Source organism: Podarcis gaigeae (assembly GCF_964106915.1).
Source record: "Podarcis gaigeae genome assembly, chromosome: 16".
NCBI lineage: Eukaryota > Metazoa > Chordata > Lepidosauria > Squamata > Lacertidae > Podarcis > Podarcis gaigeae.
The window spans coordinates 10,710,630-10,734,214 of NC_139693.1; the positions used below are offsets into that span (position 1 = coordinate 10,710,630).

Below are 23,585 nucleotides of genomic sequence, written 5' to 3' on the forward strand. Positions count from 1 at the left end.
GTGAAGAAGAAGACACACAAGCAGAAAGGGACAGGGAGGGAAGAGGGAAAAATCAAAGATAGGCACCAATTCTTAAACAGCTGTTCTTATAATGATCAAATGTCACATTTGAAGGATAGAAAGCGCCTGATGGAGATGCTTTTTCAGCAGAGCTGATAGGGTGAGCCCTGTTTCCCATCTCCTCCACAAAGGCAGTTTGACTGTCCCAGGTGACAGTTGAGGGAGAGGAGGCCTGATTTAACCTATAATATTGACACTGGCCTACTTTGCCTTGTTGTCGTAAACCACTTCCAGTAACAGTATACAGTGGGCAATATTGCAGGCTGAAACAAAGCAGGGCGATTCCAGCTGATCTTCCTTCACAGTCACCTAGCAGAAGCCATTCCACCAGATCTCGCAAACAGTTTCCAACTGCTTGGCATCTGGGGAATTCTCCTTATACATACCCATTTTCCCCCCTTGAAACAACCATCTCCATTTACCCACATGAAGCTCACTGTTTGATCCTGACCCAATCATCTTCTTTCAGCCTAAACCTACCTCACAGTCAGCATTCAAAACTCCCATTGTTCTAGGTGCATTTGGCAATGGGGGAATTTCAGCGTGAGCAGTTTCTGAGCACTGGGCGCAGTACGACGCCTAAGATTTCAGATTAAAACTGCAGAGTGGAAGGAAAGGAGGACCTTTTTCTGCCTCCCCACTTCCAGCTACTCTCTGAAGACTGGAGAAGAGACCCTCTTAAGAATATTACTGGGGTGGGCAGGGGAAGGACTAGACCATGTGAAAAACAAACATAATATTTTAGCTGCAGTTCATTCATTTTCAGCTTTGTATCCTTGTTATCAAAAAAGCGCACCGTTGCTGTGCCCATAACCTAGATTTAAGGTGCCATTTAGCTCCTAGCTTTCATATCTCAGTTTCTAACACTGCTCACAGGGTTGTCATATGGATAAAAAGGGGGAGAGGCAGAACCATGTGTGCCACCTCCTTTGAAGATATCTGAGATATAAATATAATAATATTTACTCCTGTATGCGGGCCCACGAAAGTTGTTTGATCAATGTTGAAAGAAGGATGGGGAAAAAATTATAATTAATAAATAAATAAATGTGTCCATCGGGGGAAGGGATGCTTCTGTATTTCCAAATCTCTTTTAAAATGCTCGCCTGTCTGTAGCTGCTGCCTGCAATCCTGAAGTCATAGGACCAGACTGGAGGTTGTTTCGTTGTCGGTTAGGAAGCAACACTAAAATAAACTTGAGCTACATGAAGCCAAGGAAATGACTCACATTCAGTCACATCTCCTCACACAGACACACAAACCCCTCACTTCTGCTCTTCCTGTCCATATTCTTTATTGTGACCAGGCCAGGGAGCGTGTGTATAAGCCACAGATTGCGCAGAACTTTATATGTCTGATAAATTCAAGATGAAATGAACCTCGCCTTTTTAAATCTCCTTTCATGTCTCTGCCTGACAGGGCCCCCTCTGCACCATACATTATGGGTTGCCCCAGCCACTCTGGGCGGCTTCCGACATACAGTGGTACCTCGGGTTACAGACGCTTCAGGTTACCAACACTTCAGGTTACAGACTGCGCTAACCCAGAAATAGTACCTTGGGTTAAGAACTTTGCTTCAGGATGAGAACAGAAATCGCACGGCAGTGGGAGGCCCCATTAGCTAAAGTGGTGCTTCAGGTTAATAACAGTTTCAGGTTAAGAACGGACCTCCAGAACGAATTAAGTTCTTAACCCAAGGTACCATTGTATAGAAAAACATAATAAAACATAATGTCAGGGGTTCAGAAGGAGAGACACAGGAGGGGGAGCAAATGGAGAGTGAGGAGGAGGAGTACGAGGGGGGCGCAGGCAGTGACAGTGGCCAGAGTTATTCCACAAGCCTCTCTAGCGAATCGGAGGACTCACAGAAGGGAGCGCCGGTGGCCAGAGCGAGGGGGGTTCCAGGGGGGAAGCCCCAGGAGGAAGGGGCTAGCGGGGAGTCCCTGAGCAGCAGTTGGAAATCAGGACCAGCTTCTCCACCAGAGCGCAGTGGGGAGGGGGAGTCCCAGGAGTCGGGACCAGTGTCCTCACCACCAGAGGGAGGAGAGGAGTCAGGTTTGGCAACACCCACATCAGGAAGCGGGGAAACGGTCAGAAGGAAAGTCACCGGCTGGGCGCGCGCGCCAAGTTCAAATGTACAGGAGCGCGGCACAGCGGGGAGCCCGGGAAGGGAGCCAGGTCCTAAAGCCCGCTGGAGGGAGGGACAAGACTCAGGGGGCTCAGCGTCAGAGGAGTCCAGGAAGGAGGAAACCCCAGAGGGCAGAAGGACCCAGTGAAGGAAAGAACAGCGTAAGAGGTGGAGCCGGGCTAGAATCTTAAACTGGTGTGGGTGGAGCAGTGAGTCAGAGGGTACTTAGCCGGTCTAGCGTCAAGACGTGGGTCTGCGCGCCCAGAGCTTTGAAATGGAAACTAAACTTCAATAAAGACTTTTGTACATTATATCCACCGGGCGTTGGTCCTCTGTGAGCTGGGATCTAGAGGCAGACCTGACACATAATAAAACATTAAACATTTAAAAAACTTCCTTACACGGGGCTGCATTGTAAAGGTTGCAGAGCTACTTATTTCCTTGGCTCTGGGGTTGCATAAATCCATACCCCCCAACATTTCTCTGATGAAAATAGGGGCGTCCTAAGGAAAAGCGGGGCATTGCAGGATCAAATCAGAAACTGGGACGGCTTTTCCCGTCTTCCTCTCTGGCATCTGAGATGACTGTCCTAGTTCTTGTCAGGAGATAAGGACATGTTTTACCATTTATTACTGCATTTATACCCCACCTTTCCTCCCCTCTCCATCTTATCCTCACAATAATCCTGTTGAGCAGGTTAAGGCCGGGAATGTGTGCGACTGGCCCAAGGCCACCCAATTAGCTGCGTGGGGATTTGAAATTTTGCCTCCCAGAACCTAGTCCAACAGTCTTAACACCTACACCACACTGGCTCTCAATACGTTGGGGTCTCCTCCAGATGGAAAATTCAACGAAAAGGAGATGGCAGCATTCAATAAGCTACCAATTCCGATCCGTTTAGAGAGCCAGCATTACCTCAATTTTCTTTACTGTTGTTTCGGGGCTTTTGAAAGCAAACCACTACCTGCAGACTACCAATGCCTGTGGTCAAATTCTGTGAAACTTGACAAATGCAACCTGCCGTAAATGAACCACAGGGTTAGCAGCCGTTGGGTCATAGAAATGATTGCTCGGCGGAGGCCCTTCAACACACGGCTGCAAGCAAATTATCATTTAGTTAACAGTGTTCTTCAACCTTCGGCTACAACTCCAATCTTTCCTAACATTGGCTAAGCAAGTCTGGCTATGATGAGAGTTGTAATTCAACACTATCTAGGGACCTAGAGTTGAAGAACACTAGTTCCAGCAACTTGCATTCAGGAGCATTATATAGTTATTGCAGCTAGTAGCCAATGCTAGCCTTTTCCTCCATTAAATTGTCTAATCTTCTTTTAAAGCCAAGCCATCCAAGTTGGTGACCATCACTACCTAAAAATAAAACAATACTCGGCCTTAATGCCTAGGAAATAACATACGATCAAGTTCTAGGAAACCTAAATTAACACGATGGTTATTGTGGACCGATCAGGAAGGCACTGCCAGAATTCAATTCATTTCTGCATACTACATGGCCAACTGTTTGCACCAGGCATTCTACCAGTGTGGTGTAGTGGTTAAGAGCGGTAGTCACGTAATCTGGTGAACCGGGTTCGCGTCTCCGCTCCTCCACATGCAGCTGCTGGGTGACCTTGGGCCAGTCACACTTCTTTGAAGTCTCTCAGCCTCACTCACCTCACAGAGTGTTTGTTGTGGGGGAGGAAGGGAAAGGAGAATGTTAGCCGCTTTGAGACTCCTTCGGGTAGTGATAAAGTGGGATATCAAATCCAAACTCTTCTTCTTCTTCTTCTTCTTCTTCTAGGAGACCAGGGTTCAAATTCCTGCTCAGCCATGAAGCTCACTGGGTGACCTTGGGCCAGTCACTGTCTCACAGACTAACCTACCTCACAGGTAGGTTGTGAAGGTAAAAGGTAGAGGGAGAGAAACATGTATGTCACTTTGAGCTCCTTGGAAGAAAAGGTGGGATATAAATGCAATAAAAATAAATATATGAACAAACTCCAACTGAAACCCACAAATAAGCACGCTGCACAATTTATGATTACTATTCCTTCAATATTTTGTGTTGGGGCAGGAGGTGTTGGACAGCTGTGGAATAAGGAAACAGAGAGGCAGTGAACACATTGACTTTTCATTACATTTATTTCTTTAGTATTTTCAGAGCTGCTTGCAGCAAAGAATAAAATAATATATATATATTCAGAGCAATCTAGTTAAACAGACGAGGGCAGAGATAGTTGTTTCCAACATAATAAAATCAGCAACTTTTAAAACAGGCTTAGAAGGAGGATTTTCTTGGTTGTACTGACCCTTAGGTCGTCTGCAGACTGTCAATATTTTGTGAGAAGGATTCAGGCACAAACTGGACAGGTAGGTAGGTTTAATTGAAGTGCAAATAAACTACCGTATTTTTCGCTCTATAAGACGCACCAGACCACAAGACACAACACACCTAGTTTTTGGAGGAGGAAAACAAGAAAAAAAATATTCTGAATCTCAGAAGCCAGAACAGCAAGAGGGATCGCTGCGCAGTGAAAGCAGCAATCCCTCTTGCTGTTCTGGCTTCTGGGATAGCTGCGCAGCCTGCATTCGCTCCATAAGACGCATACACATTTCCCCTTGCTTTTTAGGAGGGAAAAAGTGAGTCTTATAGAGCAAAAAATACGGTACTTTAAAAAAACAAACAGCCACCCACAGAGACAGACTTTTTGTGATATGGAAAGTGATCGGAAAGTACATTTAAAAGTGTGTGATGAACAAATGGCTAATGGGAAGATAAGTAAACACAAGCAAACCAGGAGGAGTGCACTTTGTCATATAGCCTTCCTGCAAACCAGAGGTGGTGTGCTCTGGGGTCACAGGGTTGAAGACCCTGCTACTATATCTGCAGCAAGGTCCCAGAAGAGTCCAGGAGTTGCCCAATCAGGGTGAAATGAGAGCATTTTATGCACTGAAAAGTCTTTTCACCCTTTCTGCCAAAAAGGCATACAGTAGGGCAAAGTATTCGTAAAAAAATTATATATTTAGTGAAAATAACATACAAAAATGCATAATGTTAGGGAAAATGTGTTGCAAAAATATTTATATTAGTCAAAGCTGCATACAAAAATATGTTAGGAGAATTCTGTACTCAGATGCTGATGATTTAAAAAATAATAATCTGCAAATTAGGAACAAATTAGGAACAAAGGAAATATACCAAGTCAGACTATTGGTCCATCTAGCCACAGCTGTTCAGGATTTAATACAGGAGGTATTCCCAGCTCTATGAGCCACAGCTCTTCCCCACAGTTGTGGAAATGTGGAGAAAAGAAGACTGGGAAGATGAGGAACTTGGAGAACCAAAACTAACAAATTTGTTCATCTCTAACTCCCAGCCAGGAATCCTGATTGCACCCACACTGCTAAGCTATTGACATGATTTTCCAAACAAGCTATGGACATGTTATTCAAAAACAGCAGGAGAACGGAGCCATAAGTATTATTATTTTTAAATACAGATTAATAAAAGCTGGCACTTCTTTCTTGCCCACCCTCAAGCTGTCCCACTGTGGAAGACGTCAAATCGGCAAACATAAGGTTTTCTAATACAACAGGCAAAATCTGTGGTAGGTTGGGGAATCTGTGGTCTGCCATGAGCTGTAGGACTCCACCTCCCATCAGCCCCAGCCTACATGGCCAATGGTCAGGGATGATGGGAGTTGTAGTCCAGCAACATCTGCCAGCCCCTTCCAGGTCTACTGTGCCATCAAAATCACTTTAGGCGATGTACCGGCAATGTGGCATATTTCATGTAGGTACAGCAAAGGGTACAGAGACAGTCCTTCTTCTGGCATCAAAATATAGTTGCGCAATTTCAGGAGTTGAGGAGGGGTCTCCACAAGACAGTGTTCCTATCCCACCATGGTTTCTGCTTCTGCAGGGGGCAGCTCCTTTGGGTCAGTTTTGGGGCGTGTAAGAGTTTCATAAGTTGTGGACTCATGAGGGCCAAGACCCTGCAAATGAGGAGAAAGAGAGAAGTGTTAAGTTGTGGGCGAACATAGCAGACGACACAGCAATTTCTCCAGAGCTGCAGTACATAACAAGAAGGGTCAGGGAAAGCAAACATGCCTAAGTTAGGCGAAACTCACACTAAAACGCATATGAAATTTCACGGGGCTGGGCTATTGTGGTGCTTTAAATGTACAGTGTGGATACCGCTTGAGTGGAGCTGGCCTTCCCACCACCAGCACCCCTACTTTTAAAGGTAAAGCTAATGGGACCTCTGACCATTAGGTCCAGTCGTGGCTGACTCTGGGGTTGCGGCGCTCATCTCGCTTTATTGGCCGAGGGAGCTGGCGTACATCTTCCGGGTCATGTGGCCAGCATGACTAAGCCGCTTCTGGCGAACCAGAGCAGCGCACAGAAACACCGTTTACCTTCCTGCTGGAGTGGTACCTATTTATCTACTTGCACTTTGACATGCTTTCAGACTGCTAGGTTGGCAGGAGCAGGGACCGAGTAACGGGAGCTCACCCCGTGGCGGGGATTCGAACCGCCGACCTTCTGATCGGCAAGTCCTAGGCTCCGTGGTTTAACCCACAGCGCCACGAGAGGCATAATTATGCCATCCCCTAACTTTTGTCATTCAAAGCTCCCAACGCCCTATCCAGGCAAATCTGAACTGAAAACCTTCTCCACAGTACAAAAAGCATATTGCTTCTTTGCTGTGGTCATTCTGTTCTTCAGTAAAACAGACTTATTAACTGATTTAAAACACACACACACACACACACACACACACACACACACACACCCCTGGTTGGCAACAAGATAGCATGATAAATAGATCACAAGTCTTCCAACTAAAAAAACACAGCTATATTTATAACCAGCTGCCATTTATACTTGATTTTATCTGCTTTTGAAGCTTGTTCACTACTTTAAGCATTAAAAACAACAACACAGGGATAGCCAACTGGGCCTGTGAGTACAGGATGCTGGACTAGAGGGGCTTTGGCCTGATCCAGCAGGTTCTGCTTATGTCTTTACAGGATTAGGCAAATTTATGGGTGATTAGACTTATCAAGGGACGCAGGTGGCGCTGTGGGTTAAACCACAGAGCCTGTGACTTGCCAATCAGAAGGTCAGCAGTTCAAATCCCCACGACGGGGCGAGCTCCTGTTGCTCGGTCCCTGCTCCTGCCAACCTAGCAGTTTAAAAGCACGTCAAAGTGCAAGTAGATAAATAGGTACTGCTCTGGCGGGAAGGAAAATGGCGTTTCCGTGTGCTGCTCTGGTTCACCAGAAGCAGCTTAGTCATGCTGGCCACATGACCCGGAAGCTGTACGCCGGCTCCCTTGGCCGATAAAGCGAGATGAGCACCACAACCCCAGAGTCGGCCACGACTGGACCTAATGGTCAGGGGTCCCTTTACCTTTACCTAGACTTATCAATGGCTTCATCCAATACTGGAGGGTAGGAATGCCTCTGAATACCAGTTTCTGGGAAACACAAGGGGTGAGAGTTGCTGTTGAGCTCGGGACCCCAAACCCTCCAACATGCTGAGTCCCAAAACCGGGATGTGCGACTTTCTGGCTGTCTTCCCACATGAGTCACGTGACCTGCACAAGATTATGGAGCCGAAAATACGTGCTTTTGGGGGGGAACTGTGCTCTCACACAACAGCACCATGCAAGATCATGGCCCACCCCAAAAGCAATTTCTTCAGGGTGAAAAAAAAAAATTAAGGTCTTAGATATATAATAAATGTTCATAAATGTACGAAGCAAACACGTACATAAATATATAAACGATATGTCTGAAGTAGTACAGGAAAAGCGTCCTGAAACCATTTTGATTCTGTTGTAGACCACCTTTTCTGTGATGTATGTATGATGTTTGTGGGGGGTGGTCTTGGGTTACACCCCTTCTGTGATGTATGTATGATTTATGGAGGGTGGTCTTGAGCTCCAGGGAAGGCAATTTAAAATGTCTATATAAGGGCAGGCACACCTTGGTTCTGGGTCCTCCTCCTTCTCCTACGTGTGAGGGGAGCCCCCTGTTGCAACAGTTCAATAAAGTTCAGGCTTACTAGCTGCTTTGCTTCTCAGTATTCTCTGGTTGGCCTCTGTTATTCTCTCCGACTGACGGCGAACCTACAAAGGACTCTATAAGGGCTCTTGTGTCCCCCATAAGCAAATAAGTGCAGATTTTTGTTTATTACAAGGGTGAGATCTCAAAATAGCCACCATGCTCTCGCTGGGGGGAAATGGGATGTTCCGGTTTTTCCAGGACACTTGCTGGGTATGGGGGTTCCCTCGGGCATCTGGTCAGCCACTGTGAGAACAGGACATTGCACTAGATGGGCCATTGGTCTGATCCTGTGGCCAGGCTTTTGCTTTGTTCTTATGCCTGAAACCCTGGACAGCCTCTGCCAGTCAGTGTTGGCAATAATGAGCTAGATGGAGCAGAGGTCTGGCTAAGATTGAAGGCAGCTTCCTGTGTTCCTATCCCAGCCCAGCCCCAGAAAATCGTTGGTTGACACTTACGGTATAGATTCCTTCCATTTTCTGCAAAAGAGGAAGACAGATAATGGCATGAGATTTCCGAGGAACAGAAAGCAAAACAATATATAATGCACCCCCTTCCCTTTCCCTTTCCCTTCTCTGCATCTTCACCAGTGTAAACACCAAACCTTTAAAGCTCATTCTTTCCCTCAAAGAATTCTGGGTGCTGTAGTTTACCCCTCACAGAGTTACAATTCCAAGAAACTCTTAGCACACTACGGTGCCCAGAATTCTTTGAGGGGGGAAATATGCCTCAAATATGCTTTAAAGGAAGAATGCCCACCCACCCACCAACCCTGCTCTTTATTTCAGAAGGTATGAGATAAAAACAGAAGAAAAGACAAAAGCAACATGCAAGCCATGAATGCGTCAAATCTCTGTTTGAAGCAGAGAGGGTGCAAAAACCACAATAACTTCTTTAAACAAATCACAGTCTTATTGGTCTACCCCCCCCCTCTTTTTTCTATGGTGCACGGGAATGACTCTTATGTCTTTAGCAGGCAGCAACACAACAGGCGCTGTTGTTGCCATTGCTCCATTCCTGTGCTAAGAAAAACACCTCCAGTTGAATTTCTGCCTACAGTTTCATTAAGAGGTCTTAGGCCCTCTTTAATAAACACCGGGAACTGGAGTTTGGTACGGGTGCTGAGAATGGTTGGGAAACCAAGTCTGTCTGCTTCCAGCCTATCAGCCCATCCTTAGCCTGACACGCTGCAAATGCCATATAAATGCTAAATATTATTTAAGTGAAAGGAGCAAGGAGGCACCTCGTAGTGGGAAGCAGGGGGAAGCTTCGATTTCCTTCGGTATTGGATCTAAGGGGATAAAAAATATAAACAGAGTCAAATAAATCATTTATAAACTTAAAGGAAGAACAGACATTAACTCCACACAGCAAACGTCTCTCTCATTTCTTTTTAATCCCTCTGAGTGTTACAGAAAGGCCATTCATTAACTATGGAGCAACTTGTGGAGAGACAGCCTGCAGTTTAACAAACTGAAGGACATTTTGCTCTTTCTATGCTTCTTCTGATGAAAACATGCACATGGGAACAGATATACCCCTACTTTAAGTTGTTTGCATACTGTCTTCTCATGTATATTATTTACTTCAAAGCTCGACGACTAAGCTCTTTCGCGACGAAACGTCTGATAACCGGAACGACGTCTGAGCACTGAACCAACTGATATATCACAAGTGGACTCTTTATTTCCTGCGTTTGCCGTTGTGTGAGATAAAAACCATTTGGGAAAGAAACTACCCTTGCCATTTTTAGGGGTGTCCATATTTAGGGACATTTATTGTTTGTTCACAAATAGTTGCCTTGGTGATATTATCTTGTGTCGATTGCAGTGGTTTGAGTGGCAGATTTAAGCTGCAGAGACCCAGGTTCAAATGCCCACTCAAGCTATGAAGTTTGAGGGTGACCCTGGGCTCATTCTCATTCACTCATTCTCACATGCACACTCATGCCTCATCTGCACTGTTCATTTAAAGTCAGTATCCGATCACTTTAAACAGTCATGGCTTCCCCCAGAGAATCCTGGGAACTATAATTTATCAAGGCTGTCGAGGGTTGTTAGGAGAACTTTCTATTCCACTCACAGAGCTATAATTCCCAAAGCGGTTTAGCAATCAATCCCTCCTCACAGGGAACTCTGGGAACTGTAGCTCTGTGCAGGAATGTGGGGTGTGGGTGTGTGTATTGTAACAACTATAAGCTCCCTTAGCAAACAACATTTCCCCAAGATTCTTTGGACAAAGCCATGACAGTTTAAAGGGCTTCTTTCAATGTCTGGCGCAGAAGTCGCCACAGTATGGTGTATCTCACAGGGTTCTAGTGAGAATAAAACGGGAAAGAAGAAAAAACAATGTACAGTGGTACCTCGGGTTACAGATGCTTCAAGGTTACATACGCTTCAGGTTACAGACTCCGCTAACCCAGAAATAGTACCTCGGGTTAAGAACTTTGCTTCAGGATGAGAACAGAAATCGTGCTCCGGCGGCACGGCAGCAGCAGGAGGCCCCATTAGCTAAAGTGGTGCTTCAGGTTAAGAACAGCTTCAGGTTAAGAACGGACCTCCGGAACGAATTAAGTACTTAACCAGAGGTACCACTGTATGCTGCTCTAGCTCCACCAAGGAAGGGTGGGATATTATTATTATTATTATCATTATAAAGGTAAATAAATACAGCCAGTTAGACAACATTTAAATGGCAGCAACTCTTTAAATTATTTGTTCATGAAGCAGTATTCATTTACTTAGATATTCTGCACATCAGGTCCCTGCCCTCCAGGAGCTTACAATCCACATTTCTTTTCCAGTGGGAAGAGACCGAGGCTGCATCCATACAGTACAGTTAAAGTAGTATCATACCATTTTAAACCACACTGATTCAAGTGGTATGGTACTGTTTTAAATGTATAGTACACATAGGGACCAGATAACCCCAAGAGGGGAGAGCAGGATGAGGCCTTGAAGAGGCCCAGCAACAAGTCAGCAGTTGGATAGCAGACTAAGCAGGCACAAAGCACAACTCCCAATTATACAGTGTCTTCCCCCCCCCCTGCTTAAATTACAGTATTATTATGTTTAATTGAGTTATGCCTATAAGTTAGCATATACAAATTGAATAGAAATCACTGCCTTCTTTTTCAGTGATGCACAGGAGAGGATCTTTTGTGGCACATTCATTCATTTGTGAATACAGTAAATACATAAATGAACTTCTCCCTGCAAAAAACCCACTTCTGTGACAAATTTCCTTCAGTTAACTGATGTGTATGTCATTTAGTTTTTAGATCACCTGTCCCTTGCATTAAGATCAAGACATATGCATCTCAGAGAGCCATTAAAAGACTCACCTTCAGCCGGCAGTACAGGAATGTGAGGATTATACCATAGACAAACAGGATCCCATCCAAGACGTAGCACAACTGAGGTTCCCTCAGCGCCTCTGCAGGGAAAGAAGGTGCATCTTGTGACTTCTTCAAAACTGCGCCACCAGCCTGCGCATACTGGATATGTTCCCTTCTGGATCAGGCCAAAGGCCCATCTAGGCCCCATTCACACCTTACATTTAAAGCAGAATCATACCCCTTTAAAAAGTCATGGTTTTCCTCAAAGGATTCTGGGAGCTATGGTTTGTTGAGGGTGCTGAGAGTTGTTTTGTTTTAAATAATGTTTCGTAATTTAATCCTTTTACATCGTTTTGTATGATTTGTAGCATTTTATGTATTGTGATTTGCTGCTATTTTTATCGATTATAGATGAGTAATTATTTATTGTAATAAGTGTAAACTGTCTAATTATTGCTGATGTTTAACTTTAGTGTGGGGTGGAAGCCACCCAGAGTGGCTGGGGCAACTCACCCAGATGAGTGAGGTATGAATAAAAGTAAATTTATTATTATTATTATTGGTGCTTTTTTCCTTTAAAAATGTTTAGGGGTACTCTCATTTTCCTACTCATATTGAAATACTGCCCCTCAATGAGAAAGATGTTAAGCGCGTAAGTAAATTTTATGAGAAACTTGTTTGGAAAACTGTTACAATGATATATACTGAAATTCAGCCAGGGGGATATGAGGAAGTCACTCAACAATGTTACTAAGAGTGGACTAAGTATAGTTAGGATTTATGTTTGTTTGTTTATAAAAAATGGAAAATCAATAAAAAATTTGAAAAATATATATGAAATACTGCCCCTCAATGAGGCCAAACTTAGATTCACAAAATGTTTAGGGGTATGCATACCCCTGCGTCCCCCCAGAAAAAAAGCACTGATAACAATAATAATAGGAAGCCCCTATTCCCCTCACAGCTCTCATACCTGCCAACGTTTCTCCAATGAAAATAGGGACGCCCTAGTCTATACGCTTCAAAGTTTCTCTGATGAAAATAGGGATGTCCTAACAAAATTTCTCTGGTAGCATGAATAGTAGAATTATAGAATCATAGATCTATAAAAAGGATCTTGAGGGTCACCCTTGCGATAGAGGAATACGCAGGTGGCACATCAGGGGATCAAACCCACAAGCTTTGCATTAGCAGCACCATGCTCCAAACCAACTGAGCTAACTGCCACCCTTGGTGAAACTCACAGGAAAACAGCCCCTGTTATGTACTGAAGTTCTCACCCTGGGCCAACAGGGGGATACTGTAGATAGTTATGCAAATAAGGGATTGAAAGTGGCGTTCAGGGATTGGATAGTTTTAGAAAATTGTTACAGTTACATTGTACTAGAGCTCTATATAAGCAGGCTAACTGAACCCTTCAGCTCAGTTCTGTTCTGGCCTGTGAATAAACAAAGCTGTTTGAAGAATCGCTGTGTCATCTGATATGTTCACCCACAACTTAACAGCCCCAAATCTTACACTGGACACTTGGTGCCCCTCACTCTGGAATATAGCTATAATGGATAAAATCAAATTTGAGATTTCAACAAGGGCTAGGACCTCCAGATGCTTTTTATATGATTTGGTATACCTTTATTACATTATACTACAGAGCCTTTATTTTCAGGACAACCAGTGCTATTTTTATAGAAAAGGAGATGCCAGAACTCACCACTAGGACCTCCCTTGTTCTCTTATAATGGCAATGGCTTATATTGAGAGGTGCCGGAACTGAGTTCCGGTGAGTTCAAGCTGGAAAAAAAAGCCCCGACGAAACCATATCGTCACAAGCCTGGTAAATCTGGAACTATACTTGTTGGCAGCATTTCCCCCCCTAACTTTTTTCTTTCATGACATGGTCTGTGTGACTTCAGCTGGATCTACACACAGGGCGGGGAAAGCTATAAATAAGTCAGAAATTAAATCGTTACAACAAAAGAAAAAAAAAACGCTACGGAAAATTGAACAAAATTATTTTTGCTCTCCAGCGTTATCTAGTGTTACACGTTTATAAGGCATTCAAAACGCAGTTTTTTGACTAGGTGAGTACAGTGTTACCTTGGTTCTCAAACGCCTTGGCACTCAAACAACTTAGAACCCAAACACTGCAAACCTGGAAGTAAGTGTTCTGGTTTGCAAACTTATTTCGGAAGCCGAACATGCTCCGTTTTGAGTGTTACGCTTCCAATTTGAGTGCCACACTTCTGTTTGAGTGTTACACTGAGGTCTGTCTGTTTTTGCGATTTATTTTGCATTTTTGTTTTTGTGGCTTTTTTGTTTTGTTTCTGTGACTGTGTGGAACCCAGTTCAGCTACTGATTGAGTGAGTGAGTGAGTGAGTGAGTGAGTGACTGCAGTACATTGTTTATTGCTTTCATTTTATGGATCAGTGGTCTCGTCAGATAGTAAAATTCATGTTACGTAAATTGCTGCTTTAGGGGTTGTTTTTAAAAGTCTGGAATGGATTAACCCATTTTGCATTACTTTCTATGGGAAAGCGCGCCTTGGTTTTGGAACGCTTTGGTTTTGGAATGGACTTCCGGAACAGATTAAGTTTGAGAACCAAGGTACCCCTGTACTTGTACACAGGACCAAGTTTTTAAAGTCTATTAGTATAATGTGTGTGTGCAATGACAAGCCTGTTTCTGTAAGTATTTGTTCCAGGGACCCAAAGAAGGGATAGAGAGCTGAGCACATAAATTAGCTGCTATCTCCTTTTTGTGGTGATGAAAAAGCATCAGATTAGCAAACACTTCGCTAAACCACAAGTAGCAGTAGCAGCAGATCTCATACCACTGATAGGACACAAAAGTAAAGTGTGGAGGGCGGGGTGGGGGGGGGAGAGCAGAGAGGCTACGCAGCTCCTGTGATCTGAGACCACCAACACTTTACAGGGCAATTTGTACGCACGGGATATCTATTTTGGATGCCTCTGCTAGAGATGTGGGCAAGCCGCCCTGTCTTTTCCGGAACAGGTTTTGGACAGCACACAAGATGGTGATTTTTAGAAGTTTCAGAAATAACTGGATTAAGACAAGGCTGGATTAAGACCGTTAGAGACCCAAAGCACTGAAAATATTATGATGGGCCGCCCATACATAATTCAAAATAAAAACAATACGGAAACTAATTTTATTTTTTGAAATGATACTTTACTTACATGTGCATGCTGAAAATAAACTAGATTGTTTCTAGATTTTCCAATTGCAAAATTCAGCGCTTCCCCCCCTTAATTAAATGTTGAATTTTTTATTTTTATTTTTTAAAAAATCTCTTTGTTTGCATGCCCCTGCTTGCTGGTGCCCTAAGAACTTGCTTAGTCTGCTTTTGCAGCACTGTATTAAGCCTATAAATGGTGAAAGCTGAACGGTATCTCACTGAATTATGGGTACAGCAGAATTTGGACAATTTAATTGTCAGAAAAATGTACTGATGTGACTAAAAAGGTTCAGGGAAGGTCAGACAAGGATCCTTTCCTTACTGATTAAAAGGTAAAGGGACCCCTGACCATTAGTCGTGACCGACTCTGGGGTTGCGGCGCTCATCTCGCTTTACTGGCCGAGGGAGCAAGCGTATAGCTTCCAAGCAGTGCACGGAAACGCCATTTACCTTCCCGCTGGAGTGGTACCTATTTATCTACTTGCAATTTGAGGTGCTTTCGAACTGCTTGGTTGGCAGGAGCAGGGACTGAGCAACAGGAGCTCACCCCGTCGCGGGGATTTGAACCGCTGACCTTCTGATCGGCAAGTCCTAGGCTCTGTAGTTTAACCCGCAGCACCACCAGCGTCCCTATATTCCTTACTGATTGCTTAACTTTTATTCAATATATTAATAGTTCTAATAAAGCAAGGAAACCACTTCACGTACATGGCCAGCTCTGGAGAGGTGATAATTTCAGTATTTGACCCTCACAGTTTTTGCGTTGTGTTATTTACATTCTTTGGAAATCTTTGGGGTATTTTGGATTCCATACTTGTATTTTCTGTTCTGTTTATGTGCATTCTGTTCTCAGTTCTTATTGGTTACATAAAATTAAACAAAACATACATTTATAAATAAATAAATAATTTCATTACTTCGGACAAGGGGTGGGAATTGACTTCAGCTTGCATTTCAGACTTACCAGACTTGCTCCTTCTGAAACAATACACGAGCCGAAACACAACCACCATGTGAAATTTGCATTCATCAAATTTTTGAAATGCAGTTCTCCAGACAGGTGATGTGTACAAAAAAATGCACAGATGGGGGTCCGTGCCTTGAGATTCCTGCATGGCAGGGGGTAGGACTAGATGGCCCTCAAGGTCCCTTCCAGCTCCACAATTCTACGTTCCTATTACTAGGGTAAATTGTGGGTCTAAAATGCATGTGTTACTAAAAGCAACTTACAAAAATGCATTGCACATGGGGAAGTGGCTTTGCGAAAACCTGTATGTAGGCAAAACGGCACACAAAAATACATACATGAGGGCAATGCACTTAAATATACAGTGGTACCTCGGGTTAAGGGACGCGGGTGGCGCTGTGGGTTAAACCACAGAGCCTAGGACTTGCTGATCGAAAGGTCGGCAGTTCGAATCCCCGCAGCGGGGTGAGCTCCCGTCATTCGGTCCCAGCTCCTGCCCACCTAGCAGTTCGAAAGCACCCCTAAGTGCAAGTAGATAAATAGGGACCGCTTTCTAGCGGGAAGGTAAACGGCATTTCCGTGTGCGGCGCTGGTGCTGGCTCGCCAGATGCAGCTTCGTCATGCTGGCCACGTGACCTGGAAGTGTCTTCGGACAGCACTGGCTCCCGGCCTCTTGAGCGAGATGAGCGCGCAACCCTAGAGTCGGTCACGACTAGCCCTGACGGGCAGGGGTACCTTTACCTTTATACCTCGGGTTCAGAACTTAATTCATTCTGGAGGTCTGTTCTTAACCTGAAACTGTTCTTAACCTGAAGCACCACTTTAGCTAATGGGGCCTCCTGCTGCTGCCGTGCCACTGGAGCCCAATTTCTGTTCTCATCCTGAAGCAAAGTTCTTAACCCGAGGTACTATTTCTGGGTTAGCCAGACCACTGACCCACTAAACTCAGTATTCTCTACACAGACTGGCAGCAGCTCTTGGGGGTTTCCAGACAGGGGTTTCCCCCTATCTTAGCTGGAGATGTTGGGGATTAAATTTGGGACCTTCCATCTGCAACACAAATATTCTACCACTTGGCCACATCTCCATGATCCTGCCGTGAGCACAGTGGAACAAAATCCGAAAGCCGCAGAGAGGCAGGAACAGACAAGGGGTGGGATGCCCCTTTTAAGAATCGAAACTCCTGCCTGTCATCTGGTTTGAGCAGACGATGGTTGTGCCCGATGGTGACCCTTGTTAAGGGAATCAGTTTTGCTTTCCTAGAAGAGACCCATGTTCTCCTTTCAAGTTTAGAGACTGTACGTCAGGGGTAGGCAGCCTAAGGCCCGGGGACAGGATGCGGCCTAGTCGCCGTCTCAGTCTGGCCCGCAACTGGCCTCTAATACAAGAAAGTTTACCATACTGTAAAACTTAGCTTTTCAGAGGCACCCCTCCCCAAATAAACCTCCCTCTTTTTGTGGATGGCAGAAACAGATCCTTTATCTTAGCACAACAATGCAATCTAGCAATTGACTAGATATACAGTGGTACCTTGGGTTAAGTACTTAATTCATTCCGGAGGTCTGTACTTAACCTGAAACTGTTCTTAACCTGAAGCACCACTTTAGCTAATGGGGCCTCCTGCTGCCGCTGTGCTGCCAGAGCACAATTTCTGTTCTTATCCTGAAACAAAGTTCTTAACCTGAAGCACTATTTCTGGGTTAGCGGAGTGTGTAACCTGAAGCGTCTGTAACCTGAAGCGTATGTAACCTGAGGTACCACTGTACCTCAAAAGGATTAAACTGGTTGGCACAACATCAGTTTTCATTAAACAGGGCCAAACTTGTAGTGTTAGTGGTGAACATGTGCCGTCATCTCTGCAATCCTATACATGGGGTTCTGGCCAATGCTAGCTACTCAGAGTAGACCCATGGAGATTAATTGACATGGCTAACTTAGGTACATTAATTTCCATATGCCCACCCTGAGAAGAAATGAGTTGGGTGTATCTAATTTTACTCAGAAGTGTGTGCCACTGAGTTCAGTCACGATTACCATGCCCTCTGACATTTATCCGATGAAAACAGGGACGTCCCATTCCATAATGGTAATTTTACTATATATGCTCCCTGCATCTTATTGGGTTGCCCCAGCCACTCTGTGCAGCTTCCAACATATATAAAAAACTTAATAAGGCATTAAACATTAAAAAAACTTCCCTATACAGGATTGCCTTCAGACGGCTTGGGGATCAGATAACTCCATACCCTCCAACATTTCTTCAGTGAAATTAGGGGCATCCTAAGGAAAAATGGGACATTCTGGGATCAAATCAGAAACCGGGACAACTTCTCCAAATCAGGGACGTCCCTGGAAAATACAGACACTTGGAGGGTCTGGTTTACACTCATGTAAGTGGATATGCAGGATTGCAGCCTCACAGATTAAAGAATTCCTAAGTGGATCAGTATCCCCTTTTTAATTGGTCAAAATATAAACAGTTGCATGTTACTAAAAATTCAATACAAATGCCTTTTCACATACCATTTAAGGTACAAATTTAGCACTTCCACTTAGAAAGGCCATATTTAAGGGATTTCTGCCCCCCATTCCCTGACCCAGGGATTGGGGGGGGGGTGAGGGGTAACAACAACCAAGCGTGGTCTTACAGTCCCACCACATGAAAATGACCTTATTGCATGATCAAATGAAACTTTGATTAATCTACCAAGTTGATTAATCTACCAAGTCAAGCTTGCAACACAGCTGTAAAGCAGAATCAGCATTTTTGGCGGGGGGGTTATAGTGGTGGCCTAGCTGTTTTTTTGGGGGGAGATATTCAAACATCCTAGCCCACCCCACCCCACCCCCATCAACCACTTTCTCTCTCAGCCTAAACTACCTCACTGGGTTGTTGTGAAAATAGAACAGAGGAGGGCCATTTTTTCTGCCACCCTGAACATCTGAGGTGGAGAATGTAATCAAATACAAGTTGTTGTAAACACACAGTGGGTTTAAAGTGAGGCAAACTTAGTGGCTGCTATTGTTGTTGCAATTTACTACTACTAAAACTACTACTACTACTATTATTATATTTTAAATTAATGTACTTATATCCCTCCTTTCTCCTAGAGAAACGTATAAACATTTAAAAACGTATACGCAGACATTTTTTAAAAAAACATTTTAAAACGTATACGTATACAAAGCAATAAAAACAAGCGAGTTAAAAGCAATAATTAAAATACATCAGAACACAATTCTGGTGTATTTTAGAGGTCTGGCAATTAAAGTCCAGTTTGCCCTGACAAAGAGACCCAGCGATCAGCACTCTCTGCCCCGTCATTTTCAAAACCAGGGCGCTCTGAACCTGCCGGCAGATGGATAACAAGGAGGGATCCGGTCTGACCTCTCTTGGGAGGGAATTCCGCAATATGGGAGCAGCCGCAGAAAAGGCTCTCCCTCCTGCCATCAGAGGATAGGACTGAGGGAAGGCGCTGATTTCTCAAACCTACAATCTCCGTTCACTTCTCTTTTTGTGCATACGTGCGGAAAGGCAGATGAGCGAAAGGCCATTTCTCCCAGCCCACCCGCTTTACCTGTTTCCTCCGCTGCCAGGAGAACCAGGAGGGCTGTCCAAATATACACCTTCATCCTGGAGAGGGGAGAGGGACCAGGTCCAGTCGAGTGGCAGAGCTTCCCTCCCCAATGGGCAAGGTCAAGGGAGACGCAAGGCGAGAGCGACTGGCTAAATCCGGCTTGCCTACGCCTTCCTCCCAAGACAGAAGTGTCCAGCGTCTGAGCTGAGCTTCTGCTCTGCAGTGCTCAAGTCTTCAGCAGGACTGCCCACCAACCACAGAACACATGCTTTCCTGCTTTTGAGGCCGTAAACTTCTCACTTCATGATAGCCGATCATCGGGCTCAGCCTGAAGTTCCCCTTTCTCCAGTTCAGGAACTGAGAAGCATGCAGTCCAGGGAGGAGGAGGAGAAGGGATTATTATTATTATTATTATTATTACACTGCCCATCATCTGTAGATCTCAGGACGGTTCACAACATAATTGCCACTCTCCCAGTATCTAAGGAAAATCGGCTAAGCCCGAATGCACCCATATTGAGATCGGAATTGCAAATGGTCAACCATCCCATTTTAAGCAGGACATCCCAGAATTACAGAAACCATTCCTGCTTCTGATTGGATCCCGGAATGTCCCATTTTTTGGCCTGTCACTCTGGTGCAAGTCTGGTACAAGATCCTATTTAATAATACAGTGGTACCTCGGGTTACAGACGCTTCAGGTTACAGACTCCGCTAACCCAGAAATGGTACCTCGGTTTAAGAACTTTGCTTCAGTATGAGAACAGAAATCACGTGCCAGTGGCAGCAGGAGGCCCCATTAGCTAAAGTGGTATCTCAGGTTAAGAACAGTTTCAGGTTAAGAACAGACCTCCAGAACGAATTAAGTTCTTAACCCGAGGTACCATTGTATACCCTGTCCCTTTGACTGGGTTGCCCCAGCCACTCTGGGCTGCTTCCAACCTATATAAAAACATCTTTTTAAAAAAGGTAAAGGACCCCTGACAGTTAAGTCCAGTCGCGAATGACTCTGGGGTTGCGGCGCTCATCTCGCTTTACTGGCCAAGGGAGCCGACATTTGTCTGCAGTTTTTCTGGTCATGTAGCCAGCATGACTAAGCCGCTTCTGGCGAAACCAGAGCAGTGCACTGAAATGCCGTTTACCTTCCCGCCGGAGCGGTACCTATTTATTTACTTGCATTTTGATGTGCTTTCGAACTGCTAGGTTGGCAGGATTCAAACCACCGACCTTCCAATCGGCAAGCCCAAGGCTCAGTGGTTTACACCACAGCGCCACCTGCATCCCATATAAAAACATAATAAAGCATTAAACATCAAATAACTTCCCTATACAAGGCTGCTTTCAGATGTCTTCTAAAGGTTGTATAGTTACTTATCCCCTTGGCTTGGAGGTTGCATAACTCCAACCCTGCAACATTTATCTGGTGAAAATAGGGATGTCCTAACTAGAAGTGGGACATTCTGGGATCAAATCAGAAACTGGGGTGGCTTCTGTAAATCCCTGGAAAATAGGAACACTTGCAGGGTCTGCATTTAAAACACTATAACACCACTTTAAACAGTAGTGGATCTCCCACAAAGAATCATGGGAGCTGACATTTCTCTCACAGAGCTAATTCCCCAGTGTTTCATGGAGAAAGGGATTGAATGTTAAGCCAATCTGTGAATTCTACAGACCCAGCGTTTTCTGGCCTACTTCTGAGTAAGCCTTCCCTGACACTCTTTCAGTGTATAAGGCTTCTCCTCTTGAGCTTTCCCGTTGCTGAAAATACAGGTCTCGGTGCTTTAGCTTGGTTTGTTGAGACTACACAGCACCTTGAACTCTGATTTCAGGAAAGTGTTTCAGCAAAAGACTTTACTCTCCTTGAACTGAGGCCTTCGCACCTGAGAGCATTCCCCTCCACCAGGGTATGTGACCATATATTGAGTACCATACTGTACCAAAACATTTCATAGACAGTTAACTGCATTTTAGACTGTAGGCTCCTCAGGGCAGAGATCCTTTACTCTGAAGGCTCTATACCAGCTTCTCCCGAACCTGGTGCCCTCAAGATGTTTTGAACTACAGCTCCCATGAGTCTCCATCAGCACTGCTGGCTGTAGTCCAACATATCTGGAGGGTATAAAACAAATAAATTATACTCTTGAGGACAGGCTCCGTTGTGTCTATTCACTGTCTTCGTTTCCATAAAAAAAATTAATAGCTTTAATGCATTTTCCAGGCTGTTCAAAGAAGATGGCAACAGCTCACATCTCAACTGAGCAATTCATTTACTTGAAAGTTCCCTACATTTTTAAAAAAGGATAACAGGCGGCGCCAGTAAATGGATGCTTTAAACCCAGAAAGATACAGAGTGAAAAAAGCAGTTGCAAAAGTGCTTTTCTCTTGCTTGCTGGTCTTTCCCTTCCCCTAGAAAAACAGCCTCAATGTGGGGGGCGGGGGCGGGGGAGTGAAATCAGATATTGGTATCTGATTTATCACATTCAGCATCTGGAAATTTTTAAATCGCCTATTCTTGAGAGTTTCCATCCAAGGCAGGCAGCAGAGGAGCTCTGTCTCCCTCAGAGAGAAAAAAACCAATTTACTCTTGCTTTCCTTTGGACGCTTGCCTGCCTGCCTGCCTTCAAATTAGGCCACAGTGTGAACGCTCAGAGACTCATTGCACGGTACCCACAGAAGCCACAAATCCTCCAATATAGGCACACGCTTCAGCTGGTTTCAGCCGACCAAAGCAAAACACTTTTGTTCTTCTTTTTGGAAGATGTGGCAAAGGTCTCTTGATGCCTAGTGCTAATCCTGTAAGGTAAAGGGAAAGGGACCCCTGACCATTAGGTCCAGTCATGGCCGACTCTGGGGTTGCGGCGCTCATCTTGCTTTACTGGCCGAGGGAGCCAGTGTATGGTTCCGGATCATGTGGCCAGCATGACGAAGCCGCTTCTGGCGAACCAGAGCAGCGCACGGAAACGCCGTTTACCTTTCAGCCGGAGTGGTACCTATTTATCTCTTTGCACTTTGACGTGCTTTTGAACTGCTAGGTTGGCAGGCGCAGGGACCAAACAACAGGCGCTCACCCCGCCGCGGGGATTCAAACAGCCGACCTTCTGATGGGCAAGTCCTAGGCTCTGTAGTTTAACCCACAGCGCCACCCGTGTCCCGTGAGTGCTGATCCTGTACCAGGTGCCAAATAATGCTCATTTTACACTTCTTTTAAAAAAACCCACAGTAACCTTTTAGTGTGGCTCTGGCTATACTTTGGAACTCCCTGCCTCTTGATGTTAGGCAGGGGCCTCTGCTGTACTCTTTCCGGTGCCTGCTTAAAACACCATTGTTTGGGCAAGACTATCCAGAGATGTTAGACTGCTGCCATGTGTTTTGTTCTCTTTTATCTTACTGCTGATTTGAATTGTATTTTCAGCATTCTTAAGTACTTGCTTTTAACTGTCTTTTATTGACATTATTTTTATTTCTGGAGGTTTCATTGCAATGAAGCATTATGTAAGTTTTGCTACAGAAATTAAATTCGGAACTTGGCAAAAACTCGGCTGTGGGGTGGGGCAGAGAGTAAAGCCTGTAGAATGAACATAAGCACTCTTTTTACGTTTTGCATTCAGACATAATTATGGGCATAGGATTATGTCTGAATCTATGCTATCTTTGGCAGGGGAATGATTTCTGAGAGGCTGTGAAATGAGGCTCTCCCACCTGAGTTGCAAACCACAAGTCCATTACTGCTTCATGTGTCAGGATTGTACCTTATACAGTGGTACCTCAGGTTACATACGCTTCAGGTTACATACGCTTCAGGTTACAGACTCCGCTAACCCAGAAATAGTGCTTCAGGTTAAGAACTTTGCTTCAGGATGAGAACAGAAATCGTGCTGTGGCGGTGCGGCAGCAGCACGAGGCCCATTAGCTAAAGTGGTGCTTCAGGTTAAGAGCAGTTTCAGGTTAAGTACGGACCTCCGGAACGAATTAAGTACTTAACCAGAGGTACCACTGTATGTGTATGTGTGAGAGTGACCCTTTGCATGTGGGTTGCAAGACTGTTGAGTGTGAACAATTTATGTATGAATGGTTGACTCACGACTTCAAGCAATGGTCATAGAGGTTGCAGGCAATGGATGGCGAGATTGGATAAATTATTGAAATTTTATACTATACTGCCTTGTCGTCCTCTCTGGTTTCATGTTTATGGATATTTATGCATTTTGCTATGTGAACCATTTGACACGATTTTACGGAATTTACCA

General features: G+C 44.6%; 1 protein-coding gene across 3 annotated transcripts; it reads right to left on the reverse strand.

The window, feature by feature from the left end:
* Positions 1 to 4,308: 4,308 nt before the first annotated feature.
* FCER1G (Fc epsilon receptor Ig) lies at positions 4,309 to 19,687 on the reverse strand. 3 transcript variants are annotated; one of them, XM_083716203.1, is made up of 6 exons: positions 19,336 to 19,687; positions 11,600 to 11,691; positions 9,500 to 9,547; positions 8,715 to 8,735; positions 4,851 to 6,180; positions 4,309 to 4,585 (listed from the first exon to the last, which is right to left on the reverse strand). In XM_083716203.1, exons 1-5 carry the CDS (start codon positions 19,388 to 19,390, stop codon positions 6,079 to 6,081), a joined length of 318 nt encoding a protein of 105 aa, XP_083572329.1. In that variant the 5' UTR covers positions 19,391 to 19,687; the 3' UTR covers positions 4,309 to 4,585; positions 4,851 to 6,078. The 3 variants fall into 3 exon arrangements, with proteins under 3 accessions (XP_083572329.1, XP_083572328.1, XP_083572327.1); XM_083716202.1 differs by having other exon boundaries at positions 4,309 to 4,602; positions 4,871 to 6,180; positions 19,336 to 19,576; XM_083716201.1 differs by having other exon boundaries at positions 4,309 to 4,600; positions 4,867 to 6,180; positions 19,336 to 19,576.
* Positions 19,688 to 23,585: the final 3,898 nt, after the last annotated feature.

What these genes read in the sequence shown, in the direction of transcription:
- FCER1G (XM_083716203.1), bottom strand. Translation starts at nt 19,390, where the DNA reads ATGAAGGTGTATATTTGGACAGCCCTCCTGGTTCTCCTGGCAGCGGAG. An exon ending in TCCTGTACTGCCGGCTGAAG is followed by an intron (nt 9,548 to 11,599) that starts GTGAGTCTTTTA and finishes TTATCCCCTTAG; the next exon opens with ATCCAATACCGAAGGAAATC. An exon ending in CCCCTGCTTCCCACTACGAG is followed by an intron (nt 8,736 to 9,499) that starts GTGCCTCCTTGC and finishes CCTCTTTTGCAG; the next exon opens with AAAATGGAAGGAATCTATAC.